General features: G+C 43.6%; 1 protein-coding gene across 1 annotated transcript in view; it reads left to right on the top strand.

The window, feature by feature from the left end:
* The window catches only part of LOC139574578 (monocarboxylate transporter 8-like), a 36,344-nt gene that overhangs the window by 9,246 nt on the left and 7,228 nt on the right, over positions 1 to 19,870 (top strand). The window contains exons 2-5 of the mRNA XM_071399304.1: positions 13,505 to 13,649; positions 15,719 to 15,956; positions 16,105 to 16,359; positions 19,709 to 19,852. Coding sequence (XP_071255405.1) covers positions 13,505 to 13,649; positions 15,719 to 15,956; positions 16,105 to 16,359; positions 19,709 to 19,852 — 782 coding nt within the window. The remainder of the gene's footprint in view (positions 1 to 13,504; positions 13,650 to 15,718; positions 15,957 to 16,104; positions 16,360 to 19,708; positions 19,853 to 19,870) is intronic.

Below are 19,870 nucleotides of genomic sequence, written 5' to 3'. Positions count from 1 at the left end.
CACAATTAGTGTCTTCCGTGGGGTCACTGTCTCTTTAAATAGCTAACAGCCTCCCCCCTGGCATCTGAGGAACAATCATGCAGTCAGGGGCCTGAGAGGAGGGAAGGGGGGAGAGAAGGAGAGCCTGTCACTATACGTCTGTCACTGCTACTGGATCATGCTACTAGAAAGTGTTTCTCTCTCCCTCTGTGTGTTTCCTCCCCCTCTCTCTCTCTCTTTCTTTCTTGTTTTGAAGCGTTCATACCTAATTCTTTATGAGTGCACTCTGGCTGTTTTATTATTAAGACCCTGGGCTGCTGTGAGAGAGGGAGAGAAGTGGGGGATGAGGGGAGAGAGGTGGAGGGATGGGGTGATGAGATGGAGGGGTGGAAGGTGGGCGAGTGAAGATGTTGAGAAGATTATAGGGCTCGGGCTGGATGGAATGAAGGGCTGTGGAGTTGGTCAAGCAACAAGGGTTTCTACTATATGCTTTCTGTACCTGCCTCTGAAATGGCACCCTATTCCCTATATAGTGCACTACTTTTGACCAGGGCCTTGGTCAAAAGTAGCACTCTATATAGTGATTAGGGTGCATCTTCAGATTCGGTCTGTCTTTATTCCTCCACTGGTCCGTTCTGCATGGTTTGCTTCCTTTTGGCTGATGTGAGTTACAGTTAGCCATTTGTCTTAAAACAAACACCAGCTAACTGGACGTTTTATTGTAAAACAGCATGTTGTATGAATAATAGTCTTTCTTCTCATGTTCTATCATCAGTAACCCCAGAGAGGTCTAACATTTATATTTTTATCAACTGTACATTCTCCAAGTCTCCTACATTGTAACAAGTTAACTGATCTATATTTTACTTTAACCTGGGTCGCGGTCCAGTGTCACCTGTCATATCGACAAATATCCAGCTGTCATGTTTGCTTACTGCTTTGGCCGGGGAAGAAGAAACATTGAATGGCTGCCAAGGGCAATATGGGGTCTGCTCAGATTTCACATCATCCCGACTGTCCGTTCTAATGTGCAACCAGTGGGCATGTTCAGTGACCCAGGACACGTTCCAAATAGCACCCTATTCCCGATATGGTGGACTACTTCTGACCAGAGTCCTATGGGCCCTGGTCAAAAGTAGTGTACTATATAGGGAATAGGGTGCCTTTTGGGATGCAGTCCCTTTCTGTTGGACCCAGAACAGACTGGAGACATTAAAGCTACCTTTGGCCCTTAAGACCCAGGGATGGTTTGCCCTGGAGGGTAAAGCATGTCTCTGCACAGTAGTCTGAACACATTAACCCCACTGGGCACAGTAGCACCGCATGTTATTATCATTGACCAATTGTTATTTTCTAAGTTAAATAAGGAGGGTGGTGTACAGCATGTTTCTATTCAGGTCAGGTTAACCCTGCTGGGTACAGTAGTACAGCATGGACCTGGATCTCTATTCATGGCTGAGTTTGCTGTCTTAGCTAATAATAATAATGGATTCTATTTTATGTAGTGCTTTTCATTACAAACAGAATCTCAAAGGTGATTTAAAAAAACATGGTTATTATTAGAGCTGGGACGATAAACCGAAAATTATCGACACCGATCACTTATTGCAGGCATTTTGGTGATATTGTTCATTTAAGATAAGTAGCCTATACTAGAGAAATATCTAGTTTGAATTGAAATAAGTTTGCTAATATGGGGGATTGTCAGTGGTGGAAAAAGTAACCAAATGTCATACTTGAGTAAAAGTAAAGATACTTTAATAGAGACTCAAGCAAAAGTGAAAGTCACCCGGTAAAATACTACATGAGTAAGTCTAAAGGTATTTCACTTGAAATATGCTCAAGTATCAAAAGTAAATGTAATTGCTAAAATATACTTAAGTATCAAAAGAAAGTATAAATCATAAAAAATTCCTTAGATAAAGCAAACCAGACGGCACCATTTTCTTGTTTATTTATTTATTTACTGATAGCCAGGGGCACACTCCAACACCCCGATATAATTTACAAATGAAGCATGTGTGTTGAGTGAGTGCGCCAGATCAGAGGCAGTAGGGATGACCAGGGATGTTCTCTTGATAAGTCTGTGAATTGGACCATTTTCCTGTCCTGCTTAGCATTCAGAATACTTTTGCGTGTCAGGGAAAATGTATGGAGTAAAAAGTACATTATGTTCTTAAGGAATGTAGTGAAGTAAAATTTGTACAAAATATAAATAGTAAAGTAAACTACAGATACACAAACTACTTAAGTAATATTTTAAAGTAACATTTTTAATAGGACAATTGATGGCCACAACAATTCAAACTAATAGTAGTTGTTTAAAGGAGAATTTAAAAAAAAACTGTGGTGCACTTTGTTATACATTTATCGTTCTATTTATCCTTATTGCATCAATTCAGGCAATTTATCACAATATGGATTTTTGTCAATATCGCTCAGCTCTAGTTGGTATACAGTACAGGTTACATAAGGTTGGATACAACATGTTTATATTCAGGTCAGGTTAACCATACTGGCAAAGTTTGAGTTGTATTCATTTTTACAGGGACAGTGCACATTAATCAACGTTTCAGTAAAAGTGCCGGTTTTAGCCAGCCGGCTAATTTTCAACCGCAGTCCCTGGGCAGGTTATTAAAAACAATTACAATACAGACAATCAATGAGCAGTGAGGACATGCAGAGCAACATAGGACAAGCAAGACGTAGCATACAGACAGAGCAACATAGGACAAGCAAGACGTAGCATACAGACAGAGCAACATAGGACAAGCAAGACGTAGCATACAGACAGAGCAACATGGCACAAAAAGCAACAAGACAAAATCCATAAAAGCAACAAAGTGTTTCCACACCTCACAAGCTACAGACAACAGACAACATGGAAAGCGGCAATACACAGCTAGGGATTATGTTCACAAATCTGATTGACCTTTAGCCATGTCTTCATGTTTTTTGTGAAAGTGTGATAGGTGGTGCAGTTATGTGTGTCTGATGGCAGTGTATTCCAGACATGGGAAGCTCTCACAGAGAAAGCGGATTTACTAAAGGTGCTTTTCCTTAAGGGAACTATACATTCACCTCTCATGGCAGACCTTGTGGATCTGCTGCCATATGTTTGGGTTTTCTGTTTAACAAAAATACTGAGTGGAGGGGGAACCAGGCCATTTAGGATCTTGAATACAAGACATGCGTCGGTGTATTGCACAAGATTTTCCCAACTCAGGAGCTCATGCTTTCTGAGGATGTAACAGTAATGATGGCTATTGGGCTTCCTATCAATCCCTTTGAGAGCCTGTTTGTAGACAGACTGAATGGGTTTTAATGTTGTACAGCAAGCCTGGTTCTAACTAGTCAAGCAGTATGTTAAGTGGGGGAGTATCATAGATTTGAAGTACAGTTTTGCTACCTCTGTAGTCAAACAATTTTGTATAAATCGGAAATTAGCTAGGTTGAATTTGGTTATTTGAATTACCTTTTTCACCTGCTTTTTAAAAGAGAGGTTGGAATCAAGTATGATGCCAATGTACTTAAAATCAGATACCACCTGGAGCTTCTCCCCTGACATATAGACATCTGGCTCCGTAGCATCTGTTTCCCTCTTTGTGAAAAACATGCAGACAGTTTTTTTCACATTGAGATGCAAACACGAGTCACTGAGCCACTTTGTAACCTGGACCATTACAGTAGTGAGTTCTTGTGCAGCTTGTTGTTTGCTCTTTGCATGCACATATATCACTGTATCATCTGCATACATTTGAACTTCAGACCCAGTACAGACAGAAGGCAGATCATTAATGTACAGGCTGAACAGGAGGGGCCCCAGTATTGACCCTTGGGGCACGCCCACATCATAGCTAAGAGTGGTCAACAGCTCATTGCTCACTCTGACACACTGAGTTCTGCCTTCAAGGTATGATTTCATCCATCTCAAGGCATCGGGGGAAAAGTTGAACTTGGACAATTTTGTGATGAGAATCTCATGGTTAACAGTATCAAAAGCCTTCCTTCGGTCCACAAACACAGCCCCAACAACGCCCCCTTTGTCCATCTTGGACTTCACATTTTACAGAAGAAAGCAGTTGGCCGTTTCTGTGGAGTGTTTCGTTCTGAAGCCAAACTGCATGGAGTGTAATGTTTTTTTATATTTTTTATTTTATTTAACCTTTATTTAACCAGGTAGGCAAATTGAGAACACGTTCTCATTTACAATTGCGACCTGGCCAAGATAAAGCAAAGCAGTTCGACACATACAACAACACATAGTTACACATGGAGTAAGACAAACATATAGTCAATAATACAGTGAAAAAAATAAGTCTATATACAATGAGAGCAAGTGAGGTGAGATAAGGGAGGTGAAGGCAAACAAATATATGTATAAATAAATAAAAATATAAAAAGGCCATGGAGGCGAAGTGAATACAACACAGCAAGTAAAATAAAAACTAAAAAACACTGGAATGGTTGGTTTGCAGTGGAAGAAAGTGCAAAGTAGAGACAGAGATGATGGGGTGCAAAGGAGCAAAATAAATTAATAAATAAATACAGTAGGTAAAGAGGTAGTTGTTTGGGCTAAATTGTAGATGGGTTATGTACAGGTGCAGTAATCTATGAGCTGCTCTGACAGCTGGTGCTTAAAGCTAGTGAGGGAGATAAGTGTTTCCAGTTTCAGAGATTTTTGTAGTTCGTTCCAGTCATTGGCAGCAGAGAACTGGAAGGAGAGGCGTCCAAAGGAAGAATTGGTTTTGGGGGTGACTAGAGAGATATACCTGCTGGAGCGCGTGCTACAGGTAGGTGCTGCTATGGTGACCAGCGAGCTGAGATAAGGGGGGACTTTACCTAGCAGGGTCTTGTAGATGACCTGGAACCAGTGGGTTTGGCGACGAGTATGAAGCGAGGGCCAGCCAACGAGAGTGTACAGGTCGCAGTGGTGGGTAGTATATGGGGCTTTGGTGACAAAACGGATGGCACTGTGATAGACTGCATCCAATTTATTGAGTAGGGTTTTGGAGGCTATTTTGTAAATGACATCACCGAAGTCGAGGATTGGTAGGATGGTCAGTTTTACAAGGGTATGTTTGGCAGCATGAGTAAAGGATGCTTTGTTGCGGAATAGGAAGCCAATTCTAGATTTGACTTTGGATTGGAGATGTTTGATGTGAGTCTGGAAGGAGAGTTTACAGTCTAACCAGACACCTAGGTATTTGTAGTTGTCCACATATTCTAAGTCAGAGCCGTCCAAAGTAGTGATGTTGGACAGGCGGGCAGGAGCAGGCAGCGATCGGTTGAAGAGCATGCATTTAGTTTTACTTGTATTTAAGAGCAGTTGGAGGCCACGGAAGGAGAGTTGTATGGCATTGAAGCTCGCCTGGAGGGTTGTTAACACAGTGTCAAAAGAAGGGCCAGAAGTATACAGAATAGTGTCGTCTGCGTAGAGGTGGATCAGAGAATCACCAGCAGCAAGAGCGACATCATTGATGTATACAGAGAAGAGAGTCGGTCCAAGAATTGAACCCTGTGGCACCCCCATAGAGACTGCCAGAGGCCCGGACAACAGACCCTCCGATTTGACACACTGAACTCGATCAGAGAAGTAGTTGGTGAACCAGGCGAGGCAATCATTAGAGAAACCAAGGCTGTCGAGTCTGCCGATGAGGATGTGGTGATTGACAGAGTCAAAAGCCTTGGCCAGGTCAATGAATACGGCTGCACAGTATTGTTTCCTATCGATGGCGGTTACGATATCGTTTATGACCTTGAGCGTGGCTGAGGTGCACCCATGACCAGCTCTGAAACCAGATTGCATAGCGGAGAAGGTGTGGTGGGATTCGAAATGGTCGGTAATCTGTTTGTTGACTTGGCTTTCGAAGACCTTAGAAAGGCAGGGTAGGATAGATATAGGTCTGTAGCAGTTAGGGTCAAGAGTGTCCCCCCCTTTGAAGAGGGGGATAACCGCAGCTGCTTTCCAATCTTTGGGGATCTCAGACGACACGAAAGAGAGGTTGAAGAGGCTAGTAATAGGGGTGGCAACAATTTCAGCAGATAGTTTTAGAAAGAAAGGGTCCAGATTATCTAGCCCGGCTGATTTGTAAGGGTCCAGATTTTGCAGCTCATTTAGAACATCAGCTGACTGTATTTGGGAGAAAGAGAAATGGGGAAGGCTTGGGCGAGTAGCAGAGGGGAGGGCAGTGCTGTTGTCCGGGGTAGGGGTAGCCAGGTGGAAAGCATGGCCAGCCGTAGAAAAATGCTTATTGAAATTCTCAATTATAGTGGATTTGTCGGTGGTGACAGTGTTTCCTATCTTCAGAGCGGTTGGAAGCTGGGAGGAGGTGTTCTTATTCTCCATGGACTTTACGGTGTCCCAGAACTTTTTTGAATTTGTGTTGCAGGAAGCAAATTTCTGCTTGAAAAAGCTAGCCTTGGCTGTTCTAACTGCCTGTGTATAATGGTTTCTGGCTTCCCTGAAAAGTTGCATATCACGGGGGCTGTTCGATGCTAATGCAGAACGCCATAGGATGTTTTTCTGTTGGTTAAGGGCAGTCAGGTCAGGAGAGAACCAAGGGCTATATCTGTTCCTGGTTCTAAATTTCTTGAATGGGGCATGCTTATTCAAGATGGTGAGGAAGGCATTTAAAAAAAATGACCAGGCATCCTCTACTGACGGGATGAGATCAATATCCTTCCAGGATACCCCGGCCAGGTCGATTAGAAAGGCCTGCTCGCTGAAGTGTTTCAGGGAGCGTTTGACAGTGATGAGTGGAGGTCGTTTGACCGCTGACCCATTACGGATGCAGGCAATGAGGCAGTGATCGCTGAGATCTTGGTTGAAAACAGCAGAGGTGTATTTGGAGGGCAAGTTTGTTAGGATGATATCTATGAGGGTACCCGTGTTTACGGAATTGGGGTGGTACCTGGTAGGTTCATTGATAATTTGTGTGAGATTGAGGGCATCAAGCTTAGATTGTAGGGTGGCTGGGGTGTTGAGCATGTTCAAATTTAGGTCGCCTAGCAGCACGAGCTCTGAAGATAGATGGGGGGGCAATCAGTTCACATATAGTGTCCAGAGCACAGCTGGGGGCAGAGGGTGGTCTATAGCAGGCGGCAACGGTGAGAGACTTGTTTTTAGAGAGGTGGATTTTTAAAAGTAGAAGTTCAAATTGTTTGGGAACAGACCTGGATAGTAAAACAGAACTCTGCAGGCAGTCTTTGCAGTAGATTGCAACACCGCCCCCTTTGGCCGTTCTATCTTGTCTGAAAATCTTGTAATTGGGGATGAAAATGTCTGAATTTTTGGTGGTCTTTCTAAGCCAGGATTCAGACACGGCTAAAACATCCGGGTTGGCAGAGTGTGCTAAAGCAGTGAACAAAACAAACTTAGGGAGGAGGCTTCTAATGTTAACATGCATGAAGCCAAGGCTATTACGGTTACAGAAGTCATCAAAAGAGAGCGCCTGGGGAATAGGAGTGGAGCTAGGTACTGCAGGGCCTGGATTCACCTCTACATCACCAGAGGAACAGAGGAGGAGTAGGATAAGGGTACGGCTAAAAGCTATGAGAATTGGTCGCCTAGAGCTACTAGAGCAGAGAGTAAAAGGAAGTGTCTGGGGGCGATAAAATAGTTTAAAGGAATAATGTACAGACAAAGGTATGGTAGGATGTGAATACAGTGGAGGTAAACCTAGGTATTGAGTGATGATGAGAGAGATATTGTCTCTAGAAACATCATTGAAACCAGGTGATGTCATCGCATATGTGGGTGGTGGAACTGAGAGGTTGGATATGGTATAGTGAGCAGGGCTAGAATCTCTACAGTGAAATAAGCCAATAAACACTAACCAGAACAGCAATGGACAAGGCATATTTACATTAAGGAGAGGCATGCTTAATCGAGTGATCAATAAGGGTCCAGTGAGTAGAGGTTGGTTGGGGTCGTGGCGATCCAGACAGCTGGCCGGGTATATGGCTATCGGTAGCAGCATAGGATGGAGGTCTGTTTGTAGATACCTCGTGCGTTTCCGTCGGTAGGTTAGTGGGGTTCCGTGTGGTAGAGGGGATCAATCCAAATTGGCAAAATAGATATAGTGACCCAAGGAAAAAAATAAAATAAATAAATAATAATAATAATAATAGTTGTCCGATATACTTATTCAGATAGCAGCCGTTAAGACAGCTAACGATTAGCGGGCCCCAGATGAGCGTTCAGGTAACGTCGGGACGGAGGTGCCAGTTGGATAAATCCCTCGGGCAGATAACGTCGGCAGTCAGTCGCGGCAGTCAGTCGTGAAGGCCCGGAGGGGCTCCGTATCTGCAGCAACAACAAAAGAAACGGGTCCGGATAGGTGACTGTACCCAGGAATGGCTGATGGAACTCCTCAGCTGGCTAGCTCCAGAATGATTTGAGTTTGCTCCGGGGTCGACGTAAGCCAATAGTCACACGGTTTGCAGCTAGCTAGCTGCGAGATCAAGGTGCAAGTGTCCAGAGCCTGCGGCTGGAATCCGGGGAAACTGAGAGAAAAAAAAAGTCCCGGAATGCTCCGGTCCGAGTCGCGTTGCACAAAAGTGCCGGTAGATTATCGAGCTAAAGGAATAGCTGATGACCACAAAACGTGGGCAGCTGAAACACCAACGCTAGCCAGCAAACCGGCTAATTTCGGGGCAGCTACAGATTAGCTTCTGGCTAGCTATCGGAGTAGCTTCTGGTTAGCTTTCAGGCTAGCTTCTGAATTAGCCCCTGGCTAGCTTCCACGATGGATTTTCAGATTGAGGTAAATAATACTTTTTTGTAATTGGTGGAGCGGGTTGCAGGAAAGCTTTTGCAGGAAAGCTTTTGTAGTTGAGTTCTTGGATAATAAAATAAATAAAAGATATGCGAAGAAAGGTGTAAATATATATATATACAGGACACGACAATACGGAACAGAAAAAGACGTCTGAACTGCTAAGCCACCTTGGGAGTTATGTGAAGGGGCTGTTGTTGAGGTGGGCAATCAGCTGTTCTGCTACACACTTTTCAACAACCTTCGACACCACAGGTAGTATACTAATGGGCCTGTAGTTACTAGTTACTTACATCAGCAGGGTCACCCGATTTAAAGATGGCCGTTATTATGTCGGACTTCCATACCCTTGGAAACACCCCCAGACCAATAGATGTGTTGGTAGTACAGCATGTAGTACAGCATGTTATTTTATTATTATCCCAGATCAGTGGTTATTAAACAGGTTACATAAGGTGGGGTACAGCATGTTCTGTTATTATTATCCCAGATCAGTGGTTATTAAACAGGTTACACAAGGTGGGGTGCAGCATGTTTCTACATGCAGATAAGCCATATTGAGAAGCCTACTGCATGTTTTATACAGGTCAACTAAGGATTCTGCATGTTTCTATGCAGTGCAGGTTAACCCTACTGTGCACAGATGTACAGCATGCTATTATTATAGATCAATGGTTATTCTACAGGTTATATAATGAGGGTACAACATATTATTATAGATCAATGGTTATTCTACAGGTTATATAATGAGGGTACATCATGATATTATTATAGATCAATGGTTATTCTATAGGTTGTATAATGAGGGTACAGCATTTTTCTACATGCAGATGAGCCCTATTGAGAAGCCTACTGCATGTTTTATACAGGATATCAGTTACAGCATGTGTATAAATAGGTGAACCTTACTGCTGTGGTCATGAGCACCATGTCGAAATTAACAGGTTAGATCGCGCTGACGTGTTCTTCTGCAGTACACACACGTGGGCTTCTGGAGGTTGTCAACGGGTTCGTTGTGAAAGTTTGAGGTTGTACACGGGTTGTAAATATGTTGCGGACAGGGCATAGACAGGTAGCAGACATGTTGTACTTTAGATAGACATCACAGACCTTCAGAAAGTATTCAGACCCCTTGACTTTTCCCACATTTTGTTATGTTACAGCCTTATTCTAAAATAGATTAAATGTTTTTTTCCCCCTCATCAATCTACACACAATACCCCATAATGACAAAGCAAAAACCGTTTTTTATTCATTTTTGAAAAAAAAAAAAAAAAACTGTATTCAGACCCTTTACTGAGGACTTTGTTGAAGCACCTTTGGCAGTGATTACAGCCTTGAGTCTTCTTGGGTAGGACGCTACAAACTTGGCACACCTGTGTTTGGGGAGTTTCTCCCATTCTTCTCTACAGATCCTCTTAAGCTCTGTCAGGTTGGATGGGGAGCGTTGCTGCACAGCTATTTTCAGGTCTCTCCAGAGATGTTCGATCAGGTTCAAGTCCGGGCTCTGGCTGGGTCACTCAAGGACATTCAGAGACTTATCCCGAAGCCACTCCTACGTTGTCTTGGCTGTGTGCTTAGGGTCGTTGTCCTGTTGGAAGCTGAACCTTCACCCCAGTCTGAGGTCCTGAGTGCTCTGGAGCAGGTTTTCATCAAGGATCTCTCTGTACTTTGCTCTGTTAGTCTTTCCCTCGATCCTGATTAGTCTCCCAATCCCTGCCACTGAAAAACATCCCCACAGCATGATGCTGCCACCACCATTTATTTTTTTATTTCACCTTTATTTAACCAGGTAGGCCAGTTGAGAACAAGTTCTCCTTTACAACTGCGACCTGGCCAAGATAAAGCAAAGCAGTGCGACACAAACAACAACACAGAGTTACACATGGGATAAACAAAAGTACAGTCAATAACACAATAGAAACATCTATATGCAGTGTGTGCAAATGGCGTGAGGTGGTAAGGCAATAAATAGGGCATAGTAGCAAAGTAATTACAATTTAGCAAATTAACACTGGAGTGATAGATGTGCAGATGATGATGTGCAAGTAGAAATATTGGTGTGCAAAAAAGTAAATAAAAACAATATGGGGATGAGGTAGGTAGTTGGATTGGCTATTTACAGGTGGGCTGTGTCCAGCTGCAGCGATCGGTAAGCTGGTCAGATAGCTGATGCTTAAAGTTACTGAGGCAGATATAAGTCTCCAACTTCAGCGATTTTTGCAATTCGTTCCAGTCATTGGCAGCAAAGAACTGGAAGGAAAGGCGGCCAAAGGAGGTGTTGGCTTTGGGGATGACCAGTGAGATATACCTGCTGGAGCACATGCTATGGGTGGGTGTTGTTATGGTGACCAGTGAGCTGAGATAAGGCAGAGCTTTACCTAGCAAAGACTTATAGATGACCTGGAGCCAGTGGGTCTGGCGACGAATATGTAGCGAGGGCCAGCCGACGAGAGCATACAGGTCGCAGTGGTGGGTAGTATATGGGGCTTTGGTGACAAAACAGATGGCACTGTGATAGACTGCATCCAGTTTGCTGAGTAGAGTGTTGGAGGCTATTTTGTAGATGACATCGCCGAAGTCGAGGATTGGTTGGATAGTCAGTTTTACGAGTGTATGTTTGGCAGCGTGAGTGAAGGAGGCTTTGTTGCGAAATAGGAAGCTGATTCTAGATTTAATTTTGGATTGGAGATGCTTAATATGAGTCTGGAAGGAGAGTTTACAGTCTAACCAGACACCTAGGTATTTGTAATTGTCCACATATTCTAAGTCAGAACCGTCCAGTAGTAGTGATGCTAGTCGGGCGGGCGGGTGAGGGCAGCGATCGGTTGAAGAGCATGCATTTAGTTTTACTCACATTTAAGAGCAGTTGGAGGCCACAGATGGAGTGTTGTATGGCATTGAATCTCGTTTGGAGGTTAGTTAACACAGTGTCCAAAGAAGGGCCAGATGTATACAGAATGGTGTTGTCTGCGTAGAGGTGGATCAAGGAATCACCCTCAGCAAGAGCGACATCATTGATATATATACAGAGAAAAGAGTCGGCCCGAGGTTTTGAACCCTGTGGTACCGTACCCCCATCGAGACTACCAGAGGTGTGGACAAGAGGCCCTCCGATTTGACACACTGAACTCTATCTGAGAAGTAGTTGGTGAACCAGGCGAGGCAGTCATTTGAGAAACAAAGGCTGTTGAGTCTGCTGATAAGAATGCGGTGATTGACAGAGTCGAAAGCCTTGGCCAGGTCGATGAAAACGGCTGCACAGTACTGTCTTTTATCAATGGCGGTTATGATATCGTTTAGTACCTTGAGCGTGGCTGAGGTGCACCCGTGACCGGCTCGGAAACCGGATTGCACAGCGGAGAAGGTACGGTGGGATTCGAAATGGTCAGTGATCTGTTTGTTAACTTCTCTGGGATATGTGGGACGCTAACGTCCCACTTGGCCAAAAGCCAGAGAAAATGCAGAGCGCCAAATTCAAATAAATTACTATAAAAATCAAACTTTCATTAAATCACACATGAAAGATACCAAATTAAAGCTACACTTGTTGTGAATCCAGCCAACATGTCAGAATTCAAAAATAGTATTTTCAGCGTAAGCAAACGATGCTATTATCTGAGGATAGCAACAGAGTAAACAAAGAGAGAGAAACATATTTCAACCCTGCAGGCGCGACACAAAACGCAGAAATAAAAATATAATTCATGCCTTACCTTTGACGAGCTTCTGTTGTTGGCACTCCAATATGCCCCATAAACATCACAAATGGTCCTTTTGTTCGATTAATTCCGTCGATATATATCCAAAATGTCCATTTATTTGGCGTGTTTGATCCAGAAAAACACTGGTTCCAACTTGTGCAACGTGACTACAAAATATCTCAAAAGTTACCTGTAAACTTTGCCAAAACATTTCAAACTACTTTTGTAATACAACTTTAGGTATTTTTTTACGTAAATAATCGATAAAATTGAAGACTGGATGATCTGTGTTCAATACAGGATTAAAACAAACTGTAGCTAGCTTTCTGGTCACGCGCCTCTATCTAACAGTACACTTCAAGTGACCCTCGTTCAAGATGGCCGTACTTCAACCAATTTCTAAAGACTGTTGACATCCAGTGGAAGCAGTAGGAACTGCAAGAAGGTCAATTAGAAATCTGGATTCCCAATGAAAACCCATTGAAAAGAGAGTGACCTCAAAATATTTTTATCTGAATGGTTTGTCCTCGGGGTTTCGCCTGCTAAATAAGTTTTGTTATACTCACAGACATGATTCAAACAGTTTTAGAAACTTCAGAGTGTTTTCTATCCAAATCTACTACTAATATGCATATCTTATCTTCTGGGGATGAGTAGCTGGCAGTTGAATTTGGGTATGCTTTTCATCAAATGCTGCCCCCTATCCTAGAGAAGTTAACTTGGCTTTCAAAGACTTTAGAAAGGCAGGGCAGGATGGATATAGGGCTGTAACAGTTTGGGTCTAGAGTGTCACCCCTTTGAAGAGGGGCTTGAATACTTTCCGAATGCACCTTACCTTTTGAGTGTGTCAATATTGAAAATAACCATGTGTTCATGTGTGGATTATATTAACCATTTTCTGTCCCCCATCCCCTCTCCACATGCCCTCCTTTTTTCTTACCTGTCCCATCTCCCACAACCTTCAATCTCCCTCCTTCCTTCCTTCCCACCCTCCCTCCACCCCTACCTCTTCCCGACCTGTCTCTACCTCCCTCCCTCCAGCCTGGGTGGGGGCCCTGGCGATGGGCATGATCTTCTTCTGTTCCCCGGTGGTCTCCATGTTCACGGATCACTTCGGCTGCAGGAAGACAGCTGTGGGCGGGGCCACCGTGGCCTTCATCGGACTCCTCAGCACTGCCTTTGCAACGTAAGAGAACCTTCTGTTCTAGAGCCCTTCTGGAACCCTCCAAACATTCTAGAATCATTAGAACACTCCTCACCTTCTATAACTATTATAACCCATCTACTCTAAAGCCCTTCTAGAACCCTTCACAATCTTTAGAACTCTCCTTGAATGTTTTGCCAATCCTTTTGCCTATCATATCATTTACACGTCCTGCCCTCAGTGACCTGATAATTACACATTCATGCTAAGGTGTCACAGGCTCTGTTCCATATTGACACAAACTTACTACTTATAAGGAAGTCATTTATTTGATATATATTCTAGGTGCTATGTTATGCTAGTGTGGGTAGTGTGGAACATCGCACAGTACTGAGAATGCTACCTCTTCACCCATTATAATTAAAACTAGTTTTGCATTGTTTACTTGCAGTTCAAGTCGGAAGTTTACATACACTTGGGTTGGAGTCATTAAAACTCTTTTTTCAACCACACCACAAATTTCTTGTTTTAACAAACTATAGTTTTGGCAAGTCGGTTAGGACATCTACTTTGTGCATGACACAAGTCATTTTTCCAACAATTGTTTACAGACAGATTATTTCACTTATAATTGACTGTATCACAATTCCAGTGGGGCAGAAGTTTACATACACTAAGTTGACTGTGCCTCAAAACAGCTTGGAAAATTCCAGAAAATGATGTCATGGCTTTAGAAGCTTCTGATAGGCTAATTGACATCATTTGAGTCAATTGGAGGTGTACCTGTGGATGTATTTCAAGGCCTACCTTCAAACGCAGTGCCTCTTTGCTTGACATCATGGGAAAATCAAAAGAAATCAGCCAAGACCCCAGAAAAAAAATTGTAGACCTCCACAAGTCTGTTTCGTCCTTGGGAGCAATTTCCAAATGCCTGAAGGTACCACGTCCATCTGTACAAACAATAGTATGCAAGTATAAACACCATGGGACCAGGCAGCTGTCATACCGCTCAGGAAGGAGACGCGTTCTGTCTCCTAGAGATGAACATACTTTAGTGTGAAAAGTGCAAATCAATCCCACAACAACAGCAAAGGACCTTGTGAAGATGCTGGAGGAAACAGGTACAGAAGTATCTATTACCACAGTAAAACAAGTCCTATATCGACATAACCTAAAAGGCCGCTCAGCAAGGAAGAAGCCACTGCTCCAAAACCGCCATAAAAAAGCCAGACTACAGTTTGCAACTGCACATGGGGACAAATATCATACTTTTTGGAGAAATGTCCTCTGGTCTGATGAAACAAAAATAGAACTGTTTGGCCATAATGACCATCGTTATGTTTGGAGGAAAAAGGGGGAGGTTTGCAAGCCGAAGAACACCATCCCAACTGTGAAGCACGGAGGTGGCAGCATCATGTTGTGGGGGTGCTTTGCTGCAGGAGGGACTGGTGCACTTCACAAAATAGATGGCATCATGAGGATGGAAAATTATGTGGATATATTGAAGCAACATTTCAAGACTTGAGTCAGGAAGTTAAAGCTTGGTCACAAATGGGTCTTCCAAATGGATAATGACACCAAGCATTCTTCTAAAGTTGTGGCAAAATGGCTGAAGGACAACAAAGTCAAGGTGTTGGAGTGGCCATCACAAGGCCCTGACCTCAATCCCATAGAATATCTGTTGGCAGAACTGAAAAAGCGTGTGCGAGCAAGGAGGCTCACAAACCTGACTCAGTTACACCAGCTCTGTCAGGAGGAATGGGCCAAAATTCACCCAACTTATTGTGGGAAGCTTGTGGAAGGCTACCCGAAACGTTTGACCCAAGTTAAACAATTTAAAGGCAATGCTACCAAATACTAATTGAGTGTTTGGAAACTTCTGACCCACTGGGACCCACTGGGAATGTGATGAAATAAATAAAAGCTGAAATAAATCTCTACTATTATTCTGACATTTCACATTCTCAAAATAAAGTGGTGATCCTAACTGACCTAAGATGGAATTTGGAGGATTAAATGTCAGGAATTGTGAAAAACTGAGTTCAAATGTATTTGGCTAAGGCGTATGTAAACTTCAGACTTCAACTGTACCTCTATCCCTGCCCGCCCAGGTCCCTCAGCCTGCGGTATTTCACCTATGGGATCCTGTTTGGCTGTGGCTCGTCCTTTGCCTTCCAGCCCTCCCTGGTGATTCTGGGCCACTACTTCCGGCGGCGGCTGGGCCTGGCCAACGGCGTGGTGACGGCTGGCAGCAGCCTGTTCTCCATGGGCCTCCCAGTGCTGCTCACCAAGGTGGTGGAGCCGCTGGGCCTCAGCAGAACCTTCCAGATCCTCAGCCTCTTCATGCTGGTACTGTTGTGATGTGTTCAGTGATCATCCATGACACTGCCTTTTTGTTTACATCTTACAGATTTCTTTTGAATGATGTGACTCGTTGAAGTAAACGTTAAATTCGACTTTGAACAAGTGTTTTTTTTTGTTCTCATCAACAAAACAGGTCCAGGCCCTGCTGGCCCTGACCTTCAGACCCCTGCTGCCCCAGAGAGCTCCAATGGGACCACCTGGACCAGGGGGCCCCGTCGGGTCAACACCTCAGCAAGGAGCCACTGCCCGGGGCAGCCACTGGAGCAGGGCCCTGACCCAGGTCAGGAAGGCCTTTAACCTGAAGGTGTTCCACATCGTCACCTACCGGGTGTGGGCTTTCGGGGTTGCTACGGCCGTGCTGGGTTACTTTGTGCCCTACATCCACTTGGTAAGGGCTCAGGGACCATCAATATAATTTCTTGAAGATTTTACCATGTTCTTGATATTGTGTTGTATTTAGGGCACCGTTTTCAGAGACACCTGTGCTGTGAGTGGAATTATAATAATCTGCAGCACAATCTATGATGTGTAACCTTGCCATTTCCATTTAGAATGTTGCTGTTTTTGCGAGGGGAAATAATGCTGCCCTTACTGCTTTTAGTGTCACCTTGATTGGCATGTTACTGTATGTTGGAAAACTAAACTTTCCAACCAAAAGTTCACCAAGTCAACTTCAGAGGAAATCTGTAATATTGTTGTGTGTGTTGGGTTAGGTTGTCATATTGTGTCAGACAGACCCACTTATCTAAAATAAGTAGCTAGTGACATTGTTGCATGGTGATGTGAAGAGTATCAAGGAGACACCTTGTCACAGCAGTATGTTTATGAAAACTCCCAGAGGGATGAGGAAGGAGGACAGAAGGACAAAAGGAGGGAGGGAAGGAGTAGAAAGAAGGGAAAGAGATGGGGAGGTAGGGAGGGAAGAGAAGGGGGGCGGTAGATGTGTAGTGTGACGTTCTGCTACATCTTAGATGTTTAGGCAGCCTCCCCACTGCCTGTCCTGTTTTCTCAGGCCCCAGAGCCAGTCCCAGATGTAAACAAAGCCACCGGCTTTTGTTGTGTGAGCGCCCATGCTGCTAAACTGACTCAGGAAGCTCTTTGCTTTAGGTCAGCCCTAAACATGGGTATCCTATGGCCCTTGATGTTATTCTGGTGCCATGTAGTGCAGTATCAAAGCAGAGGAAACATTTCACATGAACTTGATAGGGGAGAGAAGCTTCTGGTCAGGAAAGGACTTCAGAGGGTTTTGTGTTTTGGATCAGATTCAGGTGTTGGGTGGAGAAGAGAGGAGAGAAGGGAAATTATTCACCTATAGCTCCGCCCCTTCCTGCTTCACTGTTTACGGGTCTTCTGAGAGGAGGACGTGGATGAAAACATTTGTTATTCCAAAGAATGGTTATGGAAGTTTGGAATGTTATAAGGAGAACAAATTCCAGTTTCTAACACGACATGAGACCCAAATGCAGACACAGGAGGCAGACCGTTTGAATTTCAGATGTTTATTACAAAACAGGGGGCAGACAAACGGAAGGTCCAGGGCAGGCAGAGGTCAGTAATCCAAGGCAGCATCAATCAGAGACAGAACGGCAGGCAGGCTCAGGGTCGGGGCAGGCAGAATGGTCAGAAACGGGAGGACTAGAAAACAGAAACTAGAGATACGGGAAAGCACGCTGGTAAGATTTGACAAGACAAGATGAACTGGCAACAGACCAACAGAAAAAGCAGGTATAAGTACACAGGATAATGGGGGTAAATGGGAGACACCTGATGGGGGGTGGAGACAAGCACACGACGGGTGTGACAGTTTCTCCATTGAAATCCCATCACCAAGATTAAAATCAATGTCCTCTATGTAAGGTGAATTCAACATGGGAATAACACACATGAAAGAATCCATGATCACATGCAAGAAATTACTACGCCTTTGAGGCGTAATTCAGTGTTTTTTTTGTTTTGTTGCTGTTTTGTTTGGCTGCTTCCAACCCCACAGTGTTTGTATGTTTCCAGGGGGCTTGGTTTGAAAGCAACAAGACACCTTTCCGTCATCTTCAATTTAAGCCTACTAGAAAGTGTGTGCCCTCTGGCCTGGAGGGAAGCAAAAGTAATTCACCTACCTAAGAATAGTAAAGCCCCCTTAACTGGCTCAAATAGCCAACCAATCAGCCTGTTACCAACCCTTAGTAAACTTTTGTTGAAAAAAATGTGTTTAACCAGATACAATGCTTTTTAACAGTAAACAAATTGTCAACAGACTTTCAGCACGCGTATTGGGAAGGACATTCAACAAGCACAGCACTTACACAAATGACTGATGATTGGCTGAGAGAAATTTATGGTAAAAAGATTGTGGGCGCTGTTTTGTTAGACTTCAGTGTGGCTTTTGACATCATCAATCATAGTCTGTTGCTGTAAAAACGTATGTGTTAGGGCTTTACACACGCTTCTATATTGTGGATAAAGTGTTACCTGTCTAATTGAATGGAAGCCTCTCCAACAAAATCCAGGTAGAATCAGGAATTCCCCAGGGCAGCTGTCTAGGCCCCTTTACTTTTTTCAATCTTTACTAACGACATGCCACTGGCTATGAGTAAAGCCAGTGTGTCTATGTATGCGGATGACTCAACACTATACACGTCAGCTACCATAGTGACTGAAATGACAGCAACACTTAACAAAGAGCTGCAGTTAGTTTCAGAATGGGTGGCAAGGAATAAGTTAGTCCTAAATATAAAAATAAAAAATTAAAGTATTGTATTTGGGACAAATCATTCATTAAACCTTAAACCTCAGCTTAATCTTGTAATGAATAATGTGGAAATTGAGCAAGTTGAGGAGTTTTAACTACCTGTAACCCTGGATTGTAAACTGTCATGGTCAGAACATATTGATACAACAGTCTGTCGATAATAAAGCGCTGCTCTACCTTAACAGCACTATCAACAAGGCAGGTCCTACAGGCCCTAGTTTTGTCGCACCTGGACTACTTTTCAGTCTTGTGGTCAGGTGCCACATAGAGGGACTTAGGAAAATTGCAATTGACTCAGAACAGGGCAGCACGGCTGGCCCTTGAATGTACACATAGATCTAACATTAATAATATGCATGTCAATCTCTCCTGGCTCAAAGTGGAGGAGTGATCGACTTCATCACTACTTGTATTTATGGGAGATATTGACATGTTGAATGCACTGAGCTGTCCGTTTGAACTACTGGCACAGCTCAGACACCCATGCATACCCCACAAGACAGGCCACCGGAGATCTCTTCACAGTCTCCAAATCCAGAACAGACTGGGAGGCACACAGTACTACATAGAGCCATGACTACATGGAACTCTATTCCACATCAAGTAACTGATGCAAGAAGTAGAATCAGATTTTAAAAACAGCTAAAAATACACCTTATGGAACAGTGGGGACTGTGATGCAACACAAACACAGACACATGCATACACACACACGATAACATACGCACTATACACACATGTACACATGTATGTTGTCTTATAGATATGTGGTAGTAGAGTAGAGGCCTGAGGGCACACACTTAGTGGTATTGTGAAATCTGTTATGAATGTATTGTAATGTTTTTTAAATGTATAACTGCTTTAATTTTGCTGGACCGCAGGAAGAGTAGCTGCTGCCTTGGTATCAGCTATTGGGGATCCATAATAAATACAAATACAAATCTGAAAAGAAAATGGACGTGAAAGTATTCCGCTTGTTCTTTTCCACCAGATGAACTTTGTGAAAGAGCAGTTCAAGGAGACCCAGAAAGAGTGGATCTTGTTGGTGTGTATAGGAGCCTCATCTGGCGTGGGACGCCTCCTCTTCGGGAAAGTAGGAGACCTCATTCCCGGAGCCAAGAAGATCTGGATGCAGGTGAGGTAACCCTCTTCA

This window comes from Salvelinus alpinus, chromosome 4 (assembly GCF_045679555.1).
Source record: "Salvelinus alpinus chromosome 4, SLU_Salpinus.1, whole genome shotgun sequence".
In the NCBI taxonomy this organism is placed as follows: domain Eukaryota; kingdom Metazoa; phylum Chordata; class Actinopteri; order Salmoniformes; family Salmonidae; genus Salvelinus; species Salvelinus alpinus.
This window is presented reverse-complemented; position numbering and strand designations above follow the sequence as displayed.